Here is a 16,314-nt window from a genome sequence, read left to right on the forward strand (position 1 = left end):
GTGTTTATATGAATCCAAATGTGTCCAAATGAACATGAAATAGCACCTGAGTCCCTAAAGTTTAGTTGACAAGTTTGATTGTTGTGCTTTGTGAGTGATAATAATTGCAAAATAGAGACCAAGAATGGACAGTTGCAAGTGTCCCAGAAGTGTTTTATAATCTGGACTGTGTGGAGGCAAGGGCAGCATGAAGAAATAGATCAGAATACAGTGCAGCATCTTCCTAAAGGCACACTTGTTTTGATAATGCAAAGTCAAAAGACAGTTTTGCTGTTAAGTGAGGCAACTCTGATTCACAAGAAAGGCAGGAATTGGAAAGCATCGTTTTCTGGGAGTTGATGTATTTTTAATGTCTTCCCTCTCTGGCTACAGCAGAGATCATGACAAATTCAACTAATTCTTTTTGAGCTCTGTTCTTGCAAAAGCAGATTTTAACATCTGCTTTAGCTCTTCCCTTGGCTTACAATTGTAGATTTCTACTCAAAGGCTTTATTTCTCAGATGCTGGGCTGTGATTGATAATTAAATCTCTGTAAGTGCAGTATGAGTCATGAGAAACAGGGTGAGAATACATAAATGTGCATCTAGAGAGCACAGTATTTACTCAGAGAGCTAACACTGAAACAGCAGCAAAAAGCACACAAGTTAACCACATGAAACGCTTGGGCCGCTCCACTGAGCAGTATTCCCTTTTCTCAATGGAGTAGCTAAGCACCCAGCCTACATAAACTGTGAAATGTAATTACCCTGACATATGGGAAAACTCTGGCAGGCACAGTCTTGGCATGGACAGCACAGCATAGTCCTGCAAAGGCCCTGGAACTGAAGTATATTGGAGACATGGCCAGCATGTTCTGATAGCTCAGCTATTTCTGAGTCTCTCACTGAACTGCAGAATAGTTCACTTTGCTGCATCCCTGAGCAGCCATTTGACAGGATGCAGGGTATCCCTCCTTTCTCCCCCTTCCTGCAGCTTTTGCACCTGAGGCTGAATTATGAGTTTGAAGTTTCTGCTCTCTGGATCAACTTCCTTCCCTCATCTGAAAAGGGAAAATAAGCAGTAAATGTTTTCCTTTAGTATGTGGAATTACTCTTACAACTTAGTGAATCCTGGTCTGAATTTTACTTTAAAAGAAAACACTTAAGAGTCTGTGATTGTTGATTACTTCGTATATTGTCAGACACCCAAGTTAGCTACCCACATGACTGAGCAAAGAACAAAGGACTTTTTAAAGGTTTGATAGCCTTAAGGAAGGACAGCCTAACAAATTTCCTAAACCCACATGTGCTGGTTTGTGCAGATGCATGGCTGGTGGGTACAACTTGAGATGTAAAGTTGCAAATTTGGACCCCAGTGTCCACAAGAAGTTAATGTCTTAACCTTGGCAAAAGACAACTTTCTTGTCTTCTTGCCTATCTACTGCAGCATATGCACAGTGTAATCATACTGTACTTAGGTGTCACCCAAGAAAAAAAAATATAGAAGTGCTTGGCACAGACTTTCTACTCTTTATGTTAAACGTACCTGTTAAAATGGAAGAAAATTAGGGTTAGTTTGTTATTGCATAAGGCTTATGAATGGAGAGGACTTAGCATTATGAGCACCCTGCTTGCTCCAACCAACAGAGCTCATCTCTGGGTTCATACCAGCAGAGCTCTGCCCGTGCACACACACAGCAGATGAAGAGCATCTCCTTTTGAGTGACATCCAAGATTACAGGATTGTCAGTGTGAACTTAGATCTCTGTTACCCTGCTGCTATCTGGTCCTCCCAGGAGGGGAGTGGAACTCCTGTACTGCAGAGGGTAGGGTTGTCAGTCTCACACCAAAGGAAGCTTTCCCTTGCTAGGCAGAATCCCTGAGTCTGGTCTGGCTGCCAGAGTATCAATTAAATCCGGATTCCTGAACACGAAGTTGGCCTTAAAAACAGTGTAACTGAACAGATACTTCCAAACCTGCTGTAGAAGAGAATACTGGAGAACTAGTAGAGGTACTAGAAGATAGGGAACCAACTGAAAGGATTTCTGATACAAATTCAAAGGTCATGTCAATTAACAAACCACTGAAAGAATTCAGATGGATTATCATCTCTATAAAAACCCTTATATTCAGAAAACTGTCCTTGAAAGTAATTCACTTAAGTGTGATTTGAAAAATAATTTTTACTCTAAAGCCTCTCTGCCTGGTTTAAAGAAAGAACTCCATCTTCCAAGCTTTTGATTACAAAGCAACTTAGCACAACTTAGTTACTGCTGTGATCCTTAAAAACTTTAAAACTTGCCCTATGCCAAAGCTCTGTTTACACTGCACACGAAGCTAGATTTAACACTACATTATTTACCATTTGTAAGCAAGGTAATAAAAACTTTGGTAGGTGAATATAGTTTCATCTTAGAAGTTTTCCATAGTTTCTAATATAGCCTAAAAATTGCCCTACTTCTGCTAGAATTAAGGCTTAATTAGAAATGCCTTTGCCTTACAACCTGCAGAACCATAAGACAGTAGGAAAGCTGGGGATACCACTAATGGTAAATGTAAGCATTTGACTTTAAATCTGGTAATCTTAAGGTAAAAATGTAAGATTTGCTTTAGTCCATTATCTTTACAGAAGACTCAACTTGAACTAATTTGAGTTAAACTAAATCACTATGTATACCTTGGATATTTGGTGTAATTTTGCTTTCAGCAAGCCTAGAAAAAAAAGACTTACAAAAGCATTAGGGAGGATAAAAAAACAACCTAGAAACTTGCAATAGCTATAAGTAAATTTGCAGAAAGCAAGCAGCTTCCTGCCTAAGTGGAAAGATAACATGCATGGAGAAAGACAGACTTGTTAGATGGAATTCTTGGTTAAACTAAGTACAACAGACACAGCAGAAGGTGTGTTTATGCAGACCTGGTGCATGTTTGCAGAAGGCAGTTCTCCATTTAGTTTTAAGTAGGACTTCAAACAGTCCTTTAAGTTTGGTTTAAAAGCAGCATTATGTGTATAGCTGTTTCAAAGTAATTTCCTTCCAGCCCAGAATGTAGTCACCAGTCAGAGGTACTTAGTTTTCACAGGTTAGCAAGCTCTGAATCAGGAACTACATTAGTTTGGAGATCTGGCTTTGGTGACTATAAGTGGTTTATTGATGCTGTTAAACGAGAGACTAGTTTAACTCGGTGCAAATTACACACAATGCATCAAACCTTAAGTATGAGGCAGTGGAGCAGGTTGTCCAGAGAAGATATGGATGGCCCATTCCTGGAAGTGTTCAGGGACAGGTTGAACAGATCTTGCAGCAATCTGGTGTACTGGAAGGTGTCCTTGCCCATGGAAGGGCTTTGGAACTGGATGATCTTTAGGGTTGCTTCCAACCCAAAGCATTCTGAGCCTACGCATGGTTCTACTCAATTCATGCTTCTTTGGGCCTCCAGTGACTCCACCTGCAATCAGTCAAGGCTTAGGTTGCATCCTCATTAGCAAGTGACAACCTGTACTAGGGGCAGAGCTGGAGAGCAAAATGGTCAGTGCTAAGAATCTGACATATCTGAAGGTTTTGTTTCAGTCTAGAAATAAACTTTCCTATTCCAGCCCAGATTGTGGTCTGGTCCAGCTGAATACCCGTTAAAGAGATCAAATGCAGTTAGAGGCATTCGAAGAGCTATTTCCTGCTGGAGTTTTGCTGTAAGTGAATACAGTTTGTGCACTGAGGACACTGCACAAACAAGCCAGATCCTGGCAAGTGCTCTGCTAGTTTGAGAAGCACTGAAGAGCTTTTTGTTAAATATTAAGGTAATAAAATCCTATTTTTTATATAGTTGGTGCAGTGCTCCTGTTGGGTTACATTTCAAAGCATTAATTCACAGAACTCTTAAGATCAATCAGTACATGTAATAATCTTGAAGTAATTATTCTAGGTTCTGCTTTCCCCTGTTTTTCAGGTGCAGAAGTGTTCTTGATGTAATATCCAAGAGAGCCATTGCTAAAATTATTATGGTTGCATAGCAACCTCAATATGATAAATAAGTGGCTTTAAAAAGTCCTATGCTATTTCTTTCCCAACAGAACCCAAAAAGTTTCTTACCACTGCACCTAATAAAACACTTGAAGAAAAACATATGCAATTTTTACCACTAAAGAAGTTTCTTTATTCAAATATCTTGTTATTTCTAGGCACTATCACCAAGTTACTGCACCAAGTTATTTTCAAGTACGCATTATTCCAGCATTGTAACTTCTCTGCAAACACCACCAAGCCCCTTCTTGTCTCCCCTGCTTGGATCATCAGCTGAAAGCACAATAAAAATAGTCTGAAGGTAGAAATTAACTAATATAACACTCATAATCCAGCTGTAATTTCCAAAAGCATTGGGTTTTTTAAACAGCCAGAAAAAAGTCTTCCCTACAGAAACAAAACTAAATATGGACAAACCCAACATGCAACTTATATTCCCAGTTTGTTTTATTTTCATGGAATGCTAATTTAGTTACAATCTGGCAGTTCATAACTACTGAAATGTGACATGAATTCTTCTCCAATGCTATAGAACTGTCTTGATTTATATAGTTTTAAAACAATCTTATTTTACAATAGTTGAGGTCTCTGGTGGTTTTTAAGCTCTGATGCTTAAGCACACTGCAAGCTATAAACCTTAGGTTTTATATTTATATATATATTCTATGTATTCAGACAACTGCTGTAAGTTATCTACAACTTAATATTTATAAAAAGTGCATATACTGGTACATATGCACATCTAGAAACACACTTATACTGCCTCCCTTTTTTATAAAAAGCTGCATAACATACAGCCATATTATTCTCACTCACTGCTATTAAAGTCTTTTACTATCTTTGTTACACAACTTTAACTATTCAATTACCTCAAGCTGAATGTAGGTATTTCTATGTATATTTTCTCCTAAAGAAAAAAAGTCCTCCCTATTCCTTTAAGAAGCTTTAAATCATGCATCAATTTAGTACACAGTCACTTTTAGCATGGATTTTAGAATCCTAGACAGTGTAAAATCTACTTCTGGAAAATGTCTGTCTGTATATTTAATTTCTTCTTTTAGTTACAAAAAATATATAGGATTGAAACATATGGAATACATGCATCTCTCAAAGTGGCTATATTCTAGCCTTATAGATAAATTAAAAAAGTACACCCCTGCTAACAGGATGCAAACATGGCCTCAAATAGGCCATTACCTGTATTTAATAGAGCTCATTACATTAAAAAGTTCAAGTCAGCTGTTCTCACAAGATGGTGTCAAAAAACTGAAGAGCATGATATATATATAGTCAATAAACAAAGGTCGGTGCACAGGCCTAGTGCCATTCCATTCTTCCATACTTTCAAGGCTTCTAGGCTTTGCCTCTGGTGGCATAATTCCTGAAATGATCTGAATGAAAGCTTAAGTTGAAAACTGCTTTTTAAATACACCATAAAAACAAGTTGTGTTTAAAAGAAAAATGTACACTGAACAACCTGAAGTACTCACTGAAACAACTGTACAAAACTATTATAGATACAGAAAGAAATAATGGTGGACTTAACTGCAAACACAAGTAACACTTGTTAACAGATGTAAAAACCTGCTTTGTTTTAATTCTTCTACCAAGTAAGAATTTGCAGTTGTTCAGAACAAGTAAAATTCAAACCACCTCACAATGTTTACATTTAAAGTTTTTATACAGTGCAAACGTTTAAGACAGAATAACTTCCCAGTGAAACAGCTGACACTACTTCATGCCAGTCTTTTGAAGATTCTTCTTTCAGTACGTCTATTTACACATTAAGCTAAAGGTTCACTCTATATGCTTTGAAATTTGCTGAATATCAGCAGAAAAATATGTGAACTAGCAGCAGTTGTATTACAAATATGTGGTGGTTACTTTAATGAATGCATAAAGTTTTCAAGACTGTATTCAGTGTCATACTGCTCTTGATCCCATAGTTCTCCAAGGTTTTCGAGTACTGATTTCATTGATGCTTTGCCAGAAGAGGTAGAGGTATCTGCTTTTTCAGTTTTGCCATCCTTCACAAAAGAAAAAAATTCCTGTTAATATACAGAATAATGTTTTCAAGAACCTAATAAATTCTTCAAGTCTGATAATATCAATTCCTCCTGTTGTTCAGAGAGCCATCTACTATTCATCAGTCCAACTTAAACATTCATGTGAATAATTTTATATTTCAAAGCAAAGCTTCTCCCTAAGCTGACTCTATTTTTGGTAGGGATTTGTAAAACTGTTTCTTTACCTTGTCGAGAGTGAACAGATCAAGAAGCTGTTCTGTTCCCATACTCTGTAGGCTTGCATTTTCTTGGCTGATCACTGTATTTGCAATATTCATTTTGAACTTTTGAAGACCCATGATCTTCTCTTCCAGAGTTCCTCTGGTTATCAGGCGATATACATTAACAACACGTTTCTGAAAGAAAAAGCACACTTAGCTAAAAAGTATCATCTCAGGTACTCAGTAAACCATAACCTTTTAGTGTTCTCTCATGGATAGTCTAGAAGCAGTTTGGCTTGGAGCCACCCTTCAGTAACTTTACTCAGAGTCTGACAGACATTAGATGGAAAGCATGAGACTATGCCACTATAGAGTAGAAGCATCTTCAGTTGCCTCCGTACTCTGAAAGAATTCACTGATTTTTACAGCTCTGGGGGAAGAATACCAGCAGTCATTCTTGCCCTGTCTTGCACCAGAGAAGGACAACCCTGTGGGCTGTCCCTTCAGTTCCTTGTCTCAGTCCTCAGTCATCTCTTCCTCCACCAAAGGATGATTCTTCTCTGGCCTCTCCCCAGCAGCTCAGGAAGTACAGAAGAGAAGAATTGCCAAGCTGCAGGTAGAATAAGGAAGTATGCACTTCAGCAGCTGGAATATTTGCAAGAAATAAGTATGAATGGAAGCTTGGTAGAAACCTAGAGATGTTACTGTGTTATACATTACAAACTCTCTCAAAGTTCAGCAAGAGAAAAGCCACCCTTATGGGAAATGAAGAGGTTTTCACCTGCCCAATGCGATGTGCCCGATCCATGGCTTGCAGGTCTCTCATTGGGTTCCAGTCATGTTCCACAAACACAACTGTGTCAGCCCCTGTCAAGTTAAGTCCCAGTCCACCAACATGAGTGGTGAGCAAAAGAACATCTATAGACGGGTCATTATTAAACCTGCATACAAGAAAAAGTTAAGTGTGGTAAGTTTCATTTCAGTAAAGAATTTATGAACCTCATCTGCTCTGAGGCAGACAAAAAACCCAATTTTGCACCATATAAATAATACAGTTCTTTAAAGCTGGGCTCATACTAGTTATGCATACCGGGAAACAATAGAATGTCTCTGCCCAGCAGGAATGCTACCATCAAGTCGTAAGTAGGTAACTGAAGGTAACTGAGGTCTGAGAAGGTCATGCTCCACTATATCCAGCATACTCTTCAGCTGACAGAAGATAAGCACTCTGTGCTGGGCCACAACTGCTTCTGTACCACTTTCTGAAGATCCACCATTCCCCAAACCACAGTCTAGTAGCAGCTTTAAGTAAAAGAACATTAAAATGTATCATTAAAATTACAGTAGAGCTCATGTAAATATTGACATTCCTTGATTATCAAAAGTAGAAATTAGAGAAACAAACTGCAGAAGGAAGTATCTAAATGACAGTCACTTAAACAAGAAAGCAAAGTTTATCTTCCCTGTCAAAAACTTGAAAAACTTGAATGTCATTAAAAAATGAAAAACTTGAAAGTCATTAAAAAATAAAAAAAAAAACATTTTCTTCACTTACTGAAATTCTATTGTAAGTAAAGCTATGGTAATGCAATCTAACTTTATCAAGGAAGTAGTCTCCTGTGTAATAAAAATTAAAGAAAAATCTGCAACAAGAGGGACAAGAATAAAACAGAAGGTTTTTCATATGCCAATAAGTTATATAAACATCATTGCCATAAAGATTGTGTTTCTCCCTCCCTCTTAAAGTATCAGGAAAAATAAGGCATATCCCTGAAACACCCTTGCATTCTTTATCATTTACTACTTAATTTTATTTAAAAGAGTGTTTCTATTGATGAAATCTTAAATAAAACATCCTAAGCTGATGACAGAGCAGCAGAGACATTTGGGGAATTTAAAGCACAACACATGTCCACTTACTTGTTTCAAAGCAGACAGCTTAGGTGCATGTTGGATATCTCGAAGGGATGAATTCTGAGCTGCAAGTTGCTCTGTAATTCTCTTGTATTCTGGATGTTGGGTTGTAAGCACTAATGCTGGATGGTTGCAGAGCTTCCGCAAGTACTGCAATGCCTTTAATTATTTAAGAAATGAAGTTCAAAGAAATAATAATCAAGAACACAGTCACAGAAAAAAAAGATTAACAGAATTAACTGTAAGTACAGGGGTCACTCTGCCACATTCCACAATCTGGACTTTATGGCATATTTTCAAAGTTACACATTTAAAACCTGCATTTCAAATTGTATCCAAACACTGGTACACTCATTGTGATCTTGGTCCCTTCTTTCAGGAAAAATGCAAGGATTACCATTTTCCACACTTTCATTTGAGTCTGCAGTAGAGCAAATGAATTTGGGAACAGTTTGAGAAGAATTGTTTCCAATTAACCAAGAGTTAATCTTCAAATCTAAAAGATCATGAACCTTCATAAATTCATATCTACGTTTAAGGAAACATTTTGTCCATGTTTTAGAATTTTAATGTTAAAGTGCAAGAGTGGATGCAATCAGAATTACTTCCCTCATTCTGAGGTTTTGCTCTCTCAGTATTTAATTTTTACAAGATCCATAAAATATCGGAACACCAATCAAGCAGATCACATTAAAAATATGACGTAGTGTTATGCTTCATAAAGCACAAACCCATAATTTAAGCATAACAGCTATACTTCACATTCCAGCCATAAATACTCTACTTAGATCATATGACCACAAATGTCTAAGTTTACTATTCTGACTTTCATTTTTTACTAAACCTATAAATACAGTTAACAAAAATGTACGTACGCGGCAATAAAAATTACTGAAAAAATCTGTACCTGAAATACATGACCTGTAGATTTAAGCTTTGGTTTTTCAGTTTCTTCATTCAGTGAAATTGAAGAAACTGTTTCATCAATATCACATTTGGCACGAGACTTGGCAAAATCTTCGTAAAGCTGAACCTGCAGACCAGACAAGAGTGTGTTTTTTCTGACAGATTGCCCTATTCAGAGTTTAGTTTCAAGTTAAAATTCTGATTTATCATACAAGAAAGCTATTTCGTATGTAACACAAGATAAACATTAATAACAGAATCTCTTGCCATTTGTTTTCTTTCAGCTTGGAGAGTGTTACTGAAAAACAATCTGCAGATGCCTACATGTTGTTCCTGATCAATGCCCAAAATAAAACCCAAGAAACATTCTATTACTACAGGACTGGAATTAGTGTTTTTAACACATACTACAAAATTCTTTTAGTACATCCAGAGAATGTCAGAGCTGATATCAGATTGACACAGGAATACAGAATTCATGCCTTTGAAGTCTTAAATGTGCTGAAAAATAAACTTTCAGCCACCTTTTAAGCATACCTGTAGAGGACTGAGAATACAGTAATAATCTTGAATAATTTTGGGTGGAAGATCTTGCAGCACATCCTCTTTCATTCTCCTTAGCAGGAATGGCAGGACTTGGCGGTGCAGAGCTTCCATTGCAAGTACCCCTAGTGAGAACAACAGCACCAGTGTTTTAAAAGAAAAACATTTTTCAAAACATACAATCTCTTCAGTCTCTGCTGTTAGAAATAACCACATTTCTTTTCTTAGCAGTTCTCATTTAGAAGGCTAAACCAAAAGCCTAAAGATGAAACATTTGATCCTTACCAGCCTCTTGTTCTCGACTGGAGCTTCGGGCATCTCTGCTTGCCAGGATTGGTTTGCCATAACGAGCTGCAAACTGGCGCTCAGTGCCCAGGAATCCTGGCATTAGGAAGTCAAACAACGACCACAACTCTAAGACATTGTTCTGAACATAAAAGAAAGATTTGACAAATTATTTTCATAAGTAATAAGTTGTTGCAAGGTATCAGAAAATATTTCCATACATATTTAAAACCCTACAAGCCTCACACCACAACCCACTCCCTAGCTCCTGGAGCTTTGGTGGCTCTTTCATCCATCTAAGTAACAGAAATACCTTTGCATGCACTTGAATGTAAAAATGGACTTCCCCCTGTGCCCAGTGCCTTAAGCCACACCCAGAGTTTTCCTGGTTAACAAAACCCAGGACACACCAGTGCTCTTAGTCCTGGGTGAGACAGATACTGCACAGCCATGTCATTCGGACAAAGCTCAAAATCTGGAGATCTCAGAACTGAGTTTCCTGCTAATTTTACTTGAGGCATAGGGAAATGGTATCTTCCTTGCCTGACACTTAAAGAGGAAGTGGGAGAGGAAGTCTTGCTGCCAGCTTTTGAACCCCATTAATATGACAAAACTTGCATTCATTTCCCTATACAGAGGTATACCAGGAAAGGGAAAAGATGTAATTTTGAGCATTTAGAAATGAAAAGCTGTTTTACAATGTATACTTTGAACAAGATGATTGTTAAAAGGTACAATAAAACTGAGTGTAAGATAGGTTTATCTTGTTTGTTTTCTATTATTCATCCAAAATAGAAAATCAGTTACCTGGATTGGTGTCCCAGAAAGTATTATCCTGTAATTAGCAGTCAGCTGTTTTACTGCTTTTGACAACTTTGTTTTTCCATTTTTTATTACATGGCCTTCATCAAGAATGCAGTAATTAAACTTAATATTTCTAGAAAAGAAGAACACAGACTTAAGTAGCATTTAAAACTCTAAGCGATTAAACACCTCAGAAAACAAGCCAATTCTTACCTGAAGAAGTCAATGTCATTTCTTACAACATCATATGAAGCCACTATGAGATTGTGTCTTTTCACCTGGTGTTGCAATCTTAAGAAAAAAAATGAGGAGTTAATTTAAGTGTTCCTTACATGTTATTATTTCAGCCTTTAAAGATACCACCACAAATGTTCCCATGCCCACAAACTATGCTTCAGTAGTAGTAGTGAAGTAAATGGAAAAATTCCATGTATGATATTTTACCCTAAACCAGTTATAAATGCAAGATGGGTTACCTTGCTCTCTCAGTAGGAGGTCCTGTATAGTGCAATGGATTAAGATATTCTTTTGAGCAAAATTTGCCCACTTCATCCACCCAGTGTCCTGTGAGTGTAGGAGGACACACCACCAAGGAGGGAAGAGGAACACTGTCCACCAGTTTTGTTCTTGCATATTCTTGAGCCCTTGAAGAGTATAAAACAGTTTTAAAAAAACTGTTTTCCACAGAACAGTTGAGGTGGGAAGGGACCTGTGGAGGCCACCTGGTCCAAACCCCCTATCCAAGCACAGCCACATATAGTCACAGCTGCCCAGCACTATGCCCAGATTGATTACCACACAAGACCTAACATTAAAGTCTAAGACAGAATGTGATTTGTTTAAGCTTACCTGAGGCAGTGATCACCTGCAAGAATGCAAATGGATTGTAAAGTTTTTCCTAAGCCCATGTCATCACAAAGAATTCCATGAAGTTTGTATTTATTGAGAAATGCAAGCCAGTTCACTCCATCCTGAAATCAGAAAAGAAGGAGAGTGCCTCAAATAAAACCTGGCTTTTTGCTAGCTGAGCTTCAGTTCACACATCCATATGTTCAATGACCCAGCATTGCCAAACTAGGAGTTGGTTTCCCACTCTACTACTGCATCTACTACAGCCCATTCACTAAAAGCAGGGGGAATAATGGGAAAAACAAACACCCAAATGGTACAATGAGGCCTGACAGTGATTTGCTGCCAGAGTCAGTGTTAGCAAGGCACAGCCCACTGGCCATTCCCAGAAAAAAAAAAGCAAAATCCAGGAATGGGAAAATACATCACTAGAACTGTATAAGAAGCATGCATTATTTCATTTGCTCCTCCTTACCCGAAGTCCAAGATACACACTGCACAACTGAAACCAAACACTCAAAAAATCCACAAGAAAAATGTATCTGAACAACTCCTACTACCCCAGGAAGCTGTATCAGACTGGAACTTTTAAAGTATAAGCTGTTACCTGCTGGTATTTTCTGAGCTCTGCTTTGATTGGTACTGGAATTTCATAATTTTCCAGTTTTTTTCCATCCAGTAATTGTTCCAGAAAGTGACGTTCTTTAGCCTTCATTCTGATTAATTCTTCAGACATGTTTGGTGGGTCTGGTATACCAGCCTAAGGTAACATTTTTAAAGCAGTCATGTAAGGGCTATAAGACTTAACTGCCACACAGAGAACTTAAACCTCATACTACTCAGATATTTTAAACACACAAAGATCTGCAATCGTCTCAACTCTATGATTCTAAACTCAGAACTTAAATACAAGAGTTAGCTATACTTGTTTGATTAATTGTAGGTCAACACATGCAGGGTTGTAAGGTGCAAGAGACAAAGATTCTAAGATTCTACAAAGACTGAGCTATTCTACCTCTAATCAGAGGGTTTATCTGGCTGGTTAGAGAATCCCATGATACCCAACTCCTCTTGAGCCACAAGCTACCATCCAAAGTTTGATGGATTTTTTTCCTACTTAATAGAATTAGATCTAAAGTGATACTGAAACCCATAGGATGAATTCAAGCATTTGGAAACTATTAGGAGGAGAAAAAAAAAACCTAAACCCCTCTAGGTTTTTAACAGCTGACCTTTACTTCCTAAGTACTCCCCATACCAGGCCAAAAGCCCAAAGAAGGCATTTGGGGGGCCAAATATGCTCATTCTTCCTTGCTAATAACATACAGCAGCAGCAAAGGCACTGCTATTTTCCCACCATCACATCTGTCATCCCATTTTTCTGGGCCTCTTCCATCTTTAGTCAGCTTTACTTCAACACTCATCTTACTAATCTGTAAGCCCACTTACAGAGGGCTCCTGGCTAAAAAAAAAAACTTTGCCAAATAATCCCACTGTGTATGTGGTTAGTAAGGAAGGGGATGTTAGTAATGTCCCATATGATATTGAAGCACACACAGAGACAGCAGCCTCCTGGTTCAAAATGCTCTGCCTACACTCCCTTTGAGAACTTACCTGCAGTATGAACACTATGGCAGGTAATTTGGTTCAAATATGTTGTCAGCTTGCAGCAGAATTGCTTATGAATACAAGTTTGATAAAGTTGAACCATTTATCTTACAAACCTTCTTTCAATCATACTTTCATTTTTATGGTTGCAGCAATAATCAATTTGAGCATAAAGATGCAGGAAACAGAGCACATTTAAGTTTCCCCAACTCACTCACAATGCTATTAATTTATTGTTAAATAAAATACTGTTCCATGACAAGACTTTTCTCTCACTATTAATGTGCTTCACTCTATGCTTACATATTTAATATAGTTCAATATGTGATACTGAACTTAACCAGAAAGGGAAATTTGAAGGCACTTCTTCCATAACTATGGAAAAGAAATATGAAGTGATCATGCATATGCATGCAATTAATAAAAACAAGTACAGTATGTTTTAAGAAATTCTCACTAAACTTTATTAAAATAGCTTTAACCCGCCCCCAAGCCCTAAGCTATGTGTATTCCACAGGACTGTGTTTCAGATGCATATGAAGAAGGGCCCTGGTGCAAATGGCACTGCAATGAACATGCTATGAATTAAGTTCTTTGCTCGCTTTCAACTTGTCAAACATCTCAGTGTAAGCACACAAAGTAAGTGTGCTCCTGTTAAGGCAGATCACTAGTTATCAGATTCTAAAATTTTATTATGCTAAATTAAAAAGTGAAAGAACAAAAAATGTATTAAGCTGTCAATTGTCTTTCATTATTGCTGTGGAAATTCTAAACTGTCTTCTATTACCATCTGGTGGTCACATTAAGCTACTTAGAAGTATTGCAGTCCTTGATGCATAACATCAGAATTTGCGTGAGGTATGCAAATTGTAGCAGGAGTGAAAGACTGAAGCAGATCTGTACTGATTAAACACTACTGCATCATAATATACAATATTTTGCCTAAATATGTAGGGTGGTGCTTTTTGATTTTAGAAACTAGTAATAAGTGACCCTACTTATTCCCACACTATTTCTATTACTGTTATTTTTGATGGCTTTTAAACCAGTATTGCTTTTTGCATTTCTCTTGACAACATATTCAGCAACACACATACCCAAGGAGAGTGCACATAGAACACCTAAAACTTTTAAACCCAAACTAAGAAAAGCAGCATTACACACAAAATCTACCACTTAATTTTATGTATACAGCTGACATGAGCATCCTATAAAGAAAAATTTTATTTTAACATTAAATTAGAAAATTGCTAGCACATTGTCTAATTTTGTTCATTTTACTTAAAAAGGGCACATCATCTATTTTCTGATATAGACTCAACACCTATAAACCCAGTTACTCATTCAGCATTTAATAAGCCAGAAGCCTGGACTTTGCAGCTGGTGAGAGTGGACACAGGACAGTTCACATATCCATATATTTACAGCTCAAGCTTACCTCAAGAGGCATCAGTCTGATCAGTGTGGCAAAGCACTGAGTGGCCATAAAACGTACACTGTTTGTCTGATCACTCATCCTACCCAGAACTGGAACCACTAGAAGAACAATGTATGGGACAATACCAACATCCAGCTGCTCCATTACACCTGGAGTGGTTATTAAGGAAATAGTTTTTAGCAGTTCAGGTTTGTCTGACAAGTCTACATCCAGGAGATTTCACACTCAGTAAGAGCCATTAATTAATTGTTACACTCACATGAATGAATTCTAGTAACAAAGCAATACAGAAGCAGGGAAATCTGATCTACCCAATTATATTTAGCTAGCAAAGAGCATGGTTTGAAAAAGTGAATTACCTCCATCAACACATCACTTGGTAGATAAAATAACGGCAATGGAAATGAAAGTTTCCTCTGTTTCTTTCCACAGCAGAAAGATCAGCTTAGTATTTTATTTCATTCCTCCTCCCATTTTTGTTCACCCAAATGAAACAACAGTAAAGAAGTTTCTGCATTTTTGAATACCCAAGCAAGGATACATGCAAGTGCTTCAATTGCACCCTCCTGTTTGGTGTTGTCGTCTATTGCTCCCAGCCACGGCAGAACTTTCTCTAGAAAGATATTCATTGTTTCCATGGTTGCTATTTTGCTCATAACACCCACACAACGGGAAGCCATGTGTCTCACAGCAGTGCTGGGATGTTGAAGGCACATGTAAAGATGAGGCAAATGCTGTATTAACTGAATAAAACAAAAAGGTGTGGGGATTAAAGGTTAATATTAATTATAAAAAAATAAGTGATCCTTTTTTGAACTACAGAGTCTTTTAAAGTAATTTAAGAATGCTTAAAATGATATAATTGTTTGCAACTAATTTGCAAGATATAATTAAAACAAAAAAAATTATTTCAGAAGAAAAAGGCAATTTGAACTTTGAACGTGTATTACTCCTCAGTGCAGATAAAATTCAGAGTAACAAAATATTCAGTATTTCAGTCAAAATCAAAATTAATGAAGCCCTTAATTAGCAAGGAAGTGTTTCACACCAAAAATAGAGAACTAAATACCCAGAACTTTTTATTAAAGAGAAAATAATTATTTCTTAAATACCGATATTCAGATTTAAGAATTCCTTCCAGCTAGCAAATATATCCTAGACTCATTCCCTTTGTGTTTAGGCAGATTAATTACTCATGTTGGGAATCTCAATAATTCTGTGTGACAAAGAGGACACCCAGAAGGAAATCTGCATCTCCTCAGCAGGGTATACATCTGTGTCTTTGGTGTGTGCATGTGTCTTCATTTTAATCAGTGCAGATACACTTTTGTATCAGATACCTAAACAGATGGTCAGGTTTTTCCTAGCATGAAAGTCCCTAAATATTGGCTTTGATGAACCAAGTTCAGCCTCTTTGACTTTCTACAAACTTTTTTTAAACTGCATACAGTATTAGCACCACCAAAAGAATCTACACAATAACTACATACCACATTTATGTGTATATATATAAAATGCCCGTACTAAAAAAGTCTTTCAGTTGGCCACACAGTTCTGCATAACCACATTTTTATCTGTATTTTCATAACAAACAGAAGGCATCATATTACCAGTCTGTTCTCCAGATTTAGGAACTACAGAGTTAGAATAAAGCAGAGCAGAGATGCTGATTCCAATGTAACACAACAACATAAATATTATCATAACTCAAACATGGGACACAATCTTGATTAGGACCTCCTC

General features: G+C 37.3%; 1 protein-coding gene across 6 annotated transcripts in view; it reads right to left on the reverse strand.

Annotated features, from left to right (window-relative positions):
* Positions 1-4,106: 4,106 nt before the first annotated feature.
* The window catches only part of BTAF1 (B-TFIID TATA-box binding protein associated factor 1), a 52,078-nt gene continuing 39,870 nt past the window's right edge, over positions 4,107-16,314 (reverse strand). For all 6 annotated transcript variants that reach the window (XM_085582552.1, XM_085582554.1, XM_085582553.1 and 3 more), the window contains 15 exons: positions 15,113-15,314; positions 14,572-14,720; positions 12,133-12,285; positions 11,526-11,647; positions 11,153-11,320; positions 10,890-10,967; positions 10,680-10,809; positions 9,873-10,014; positions 9,582-9,712; positions 9,046-9,171; positions 8,145-8,297; positions 7,315-7,526; positions 7,006-7,165; positions 6,249-6,419; positions 4,107-6,024 (listed from right to left, as the gene is read on the reverse strand). In XM_085582552.1, the coding sequence (XP_085438678.1) occupies positions 5,878-6,024; positions 6,249-6,419; positions 7,006-7,165; positions 7,315-7,526; positions 8,145-8,297; positions 9,046-9,171; positions 9,582-9,712; positions 9,873-10,014; positions 10,680-10,809; positions 10,890-10,967; positions 11,153-11,320; positions 11,526-11,647; positions 12,133-12,285; positions 14,572-14,720; positions 15,113-15,314 (2,244 nt within the window). In that variant the 3' untranslated portion in view covers positions 4,107-5,877. The remainder of the gene's footprint in view (positions 6,025-6,248; positions 6,420-7,005; positions 7,166-7,314; positions 7,527-8,144; positions 8,298-9,045; positions 9,172-9,581; positions 9,713-9,872; positions 10,015-10,679; positions 10,810-10,889; positions 10,968-11,152; positions 11,321-11,525; positions 11,648-12,132; positions 12,286-14,571; positions 14,721-15,112; positions 15,315-16,314) is intronic.

The sequence above is a fragment of the Lonchura striata genome, chromosome 6, assembly GCF_050655825.1.
Source record: "Lonchura striata isolate lonStrDom1 chromosome 6, ASM5065582v1, whole genome shotgun sequence".
In the NCBI taxonomy this organism is placed as follows: Eukaryota; Metazoa; Chordata; class Aves; order Passeriformes; family Estrildidae; genus Lonchura; species Lonchura striata.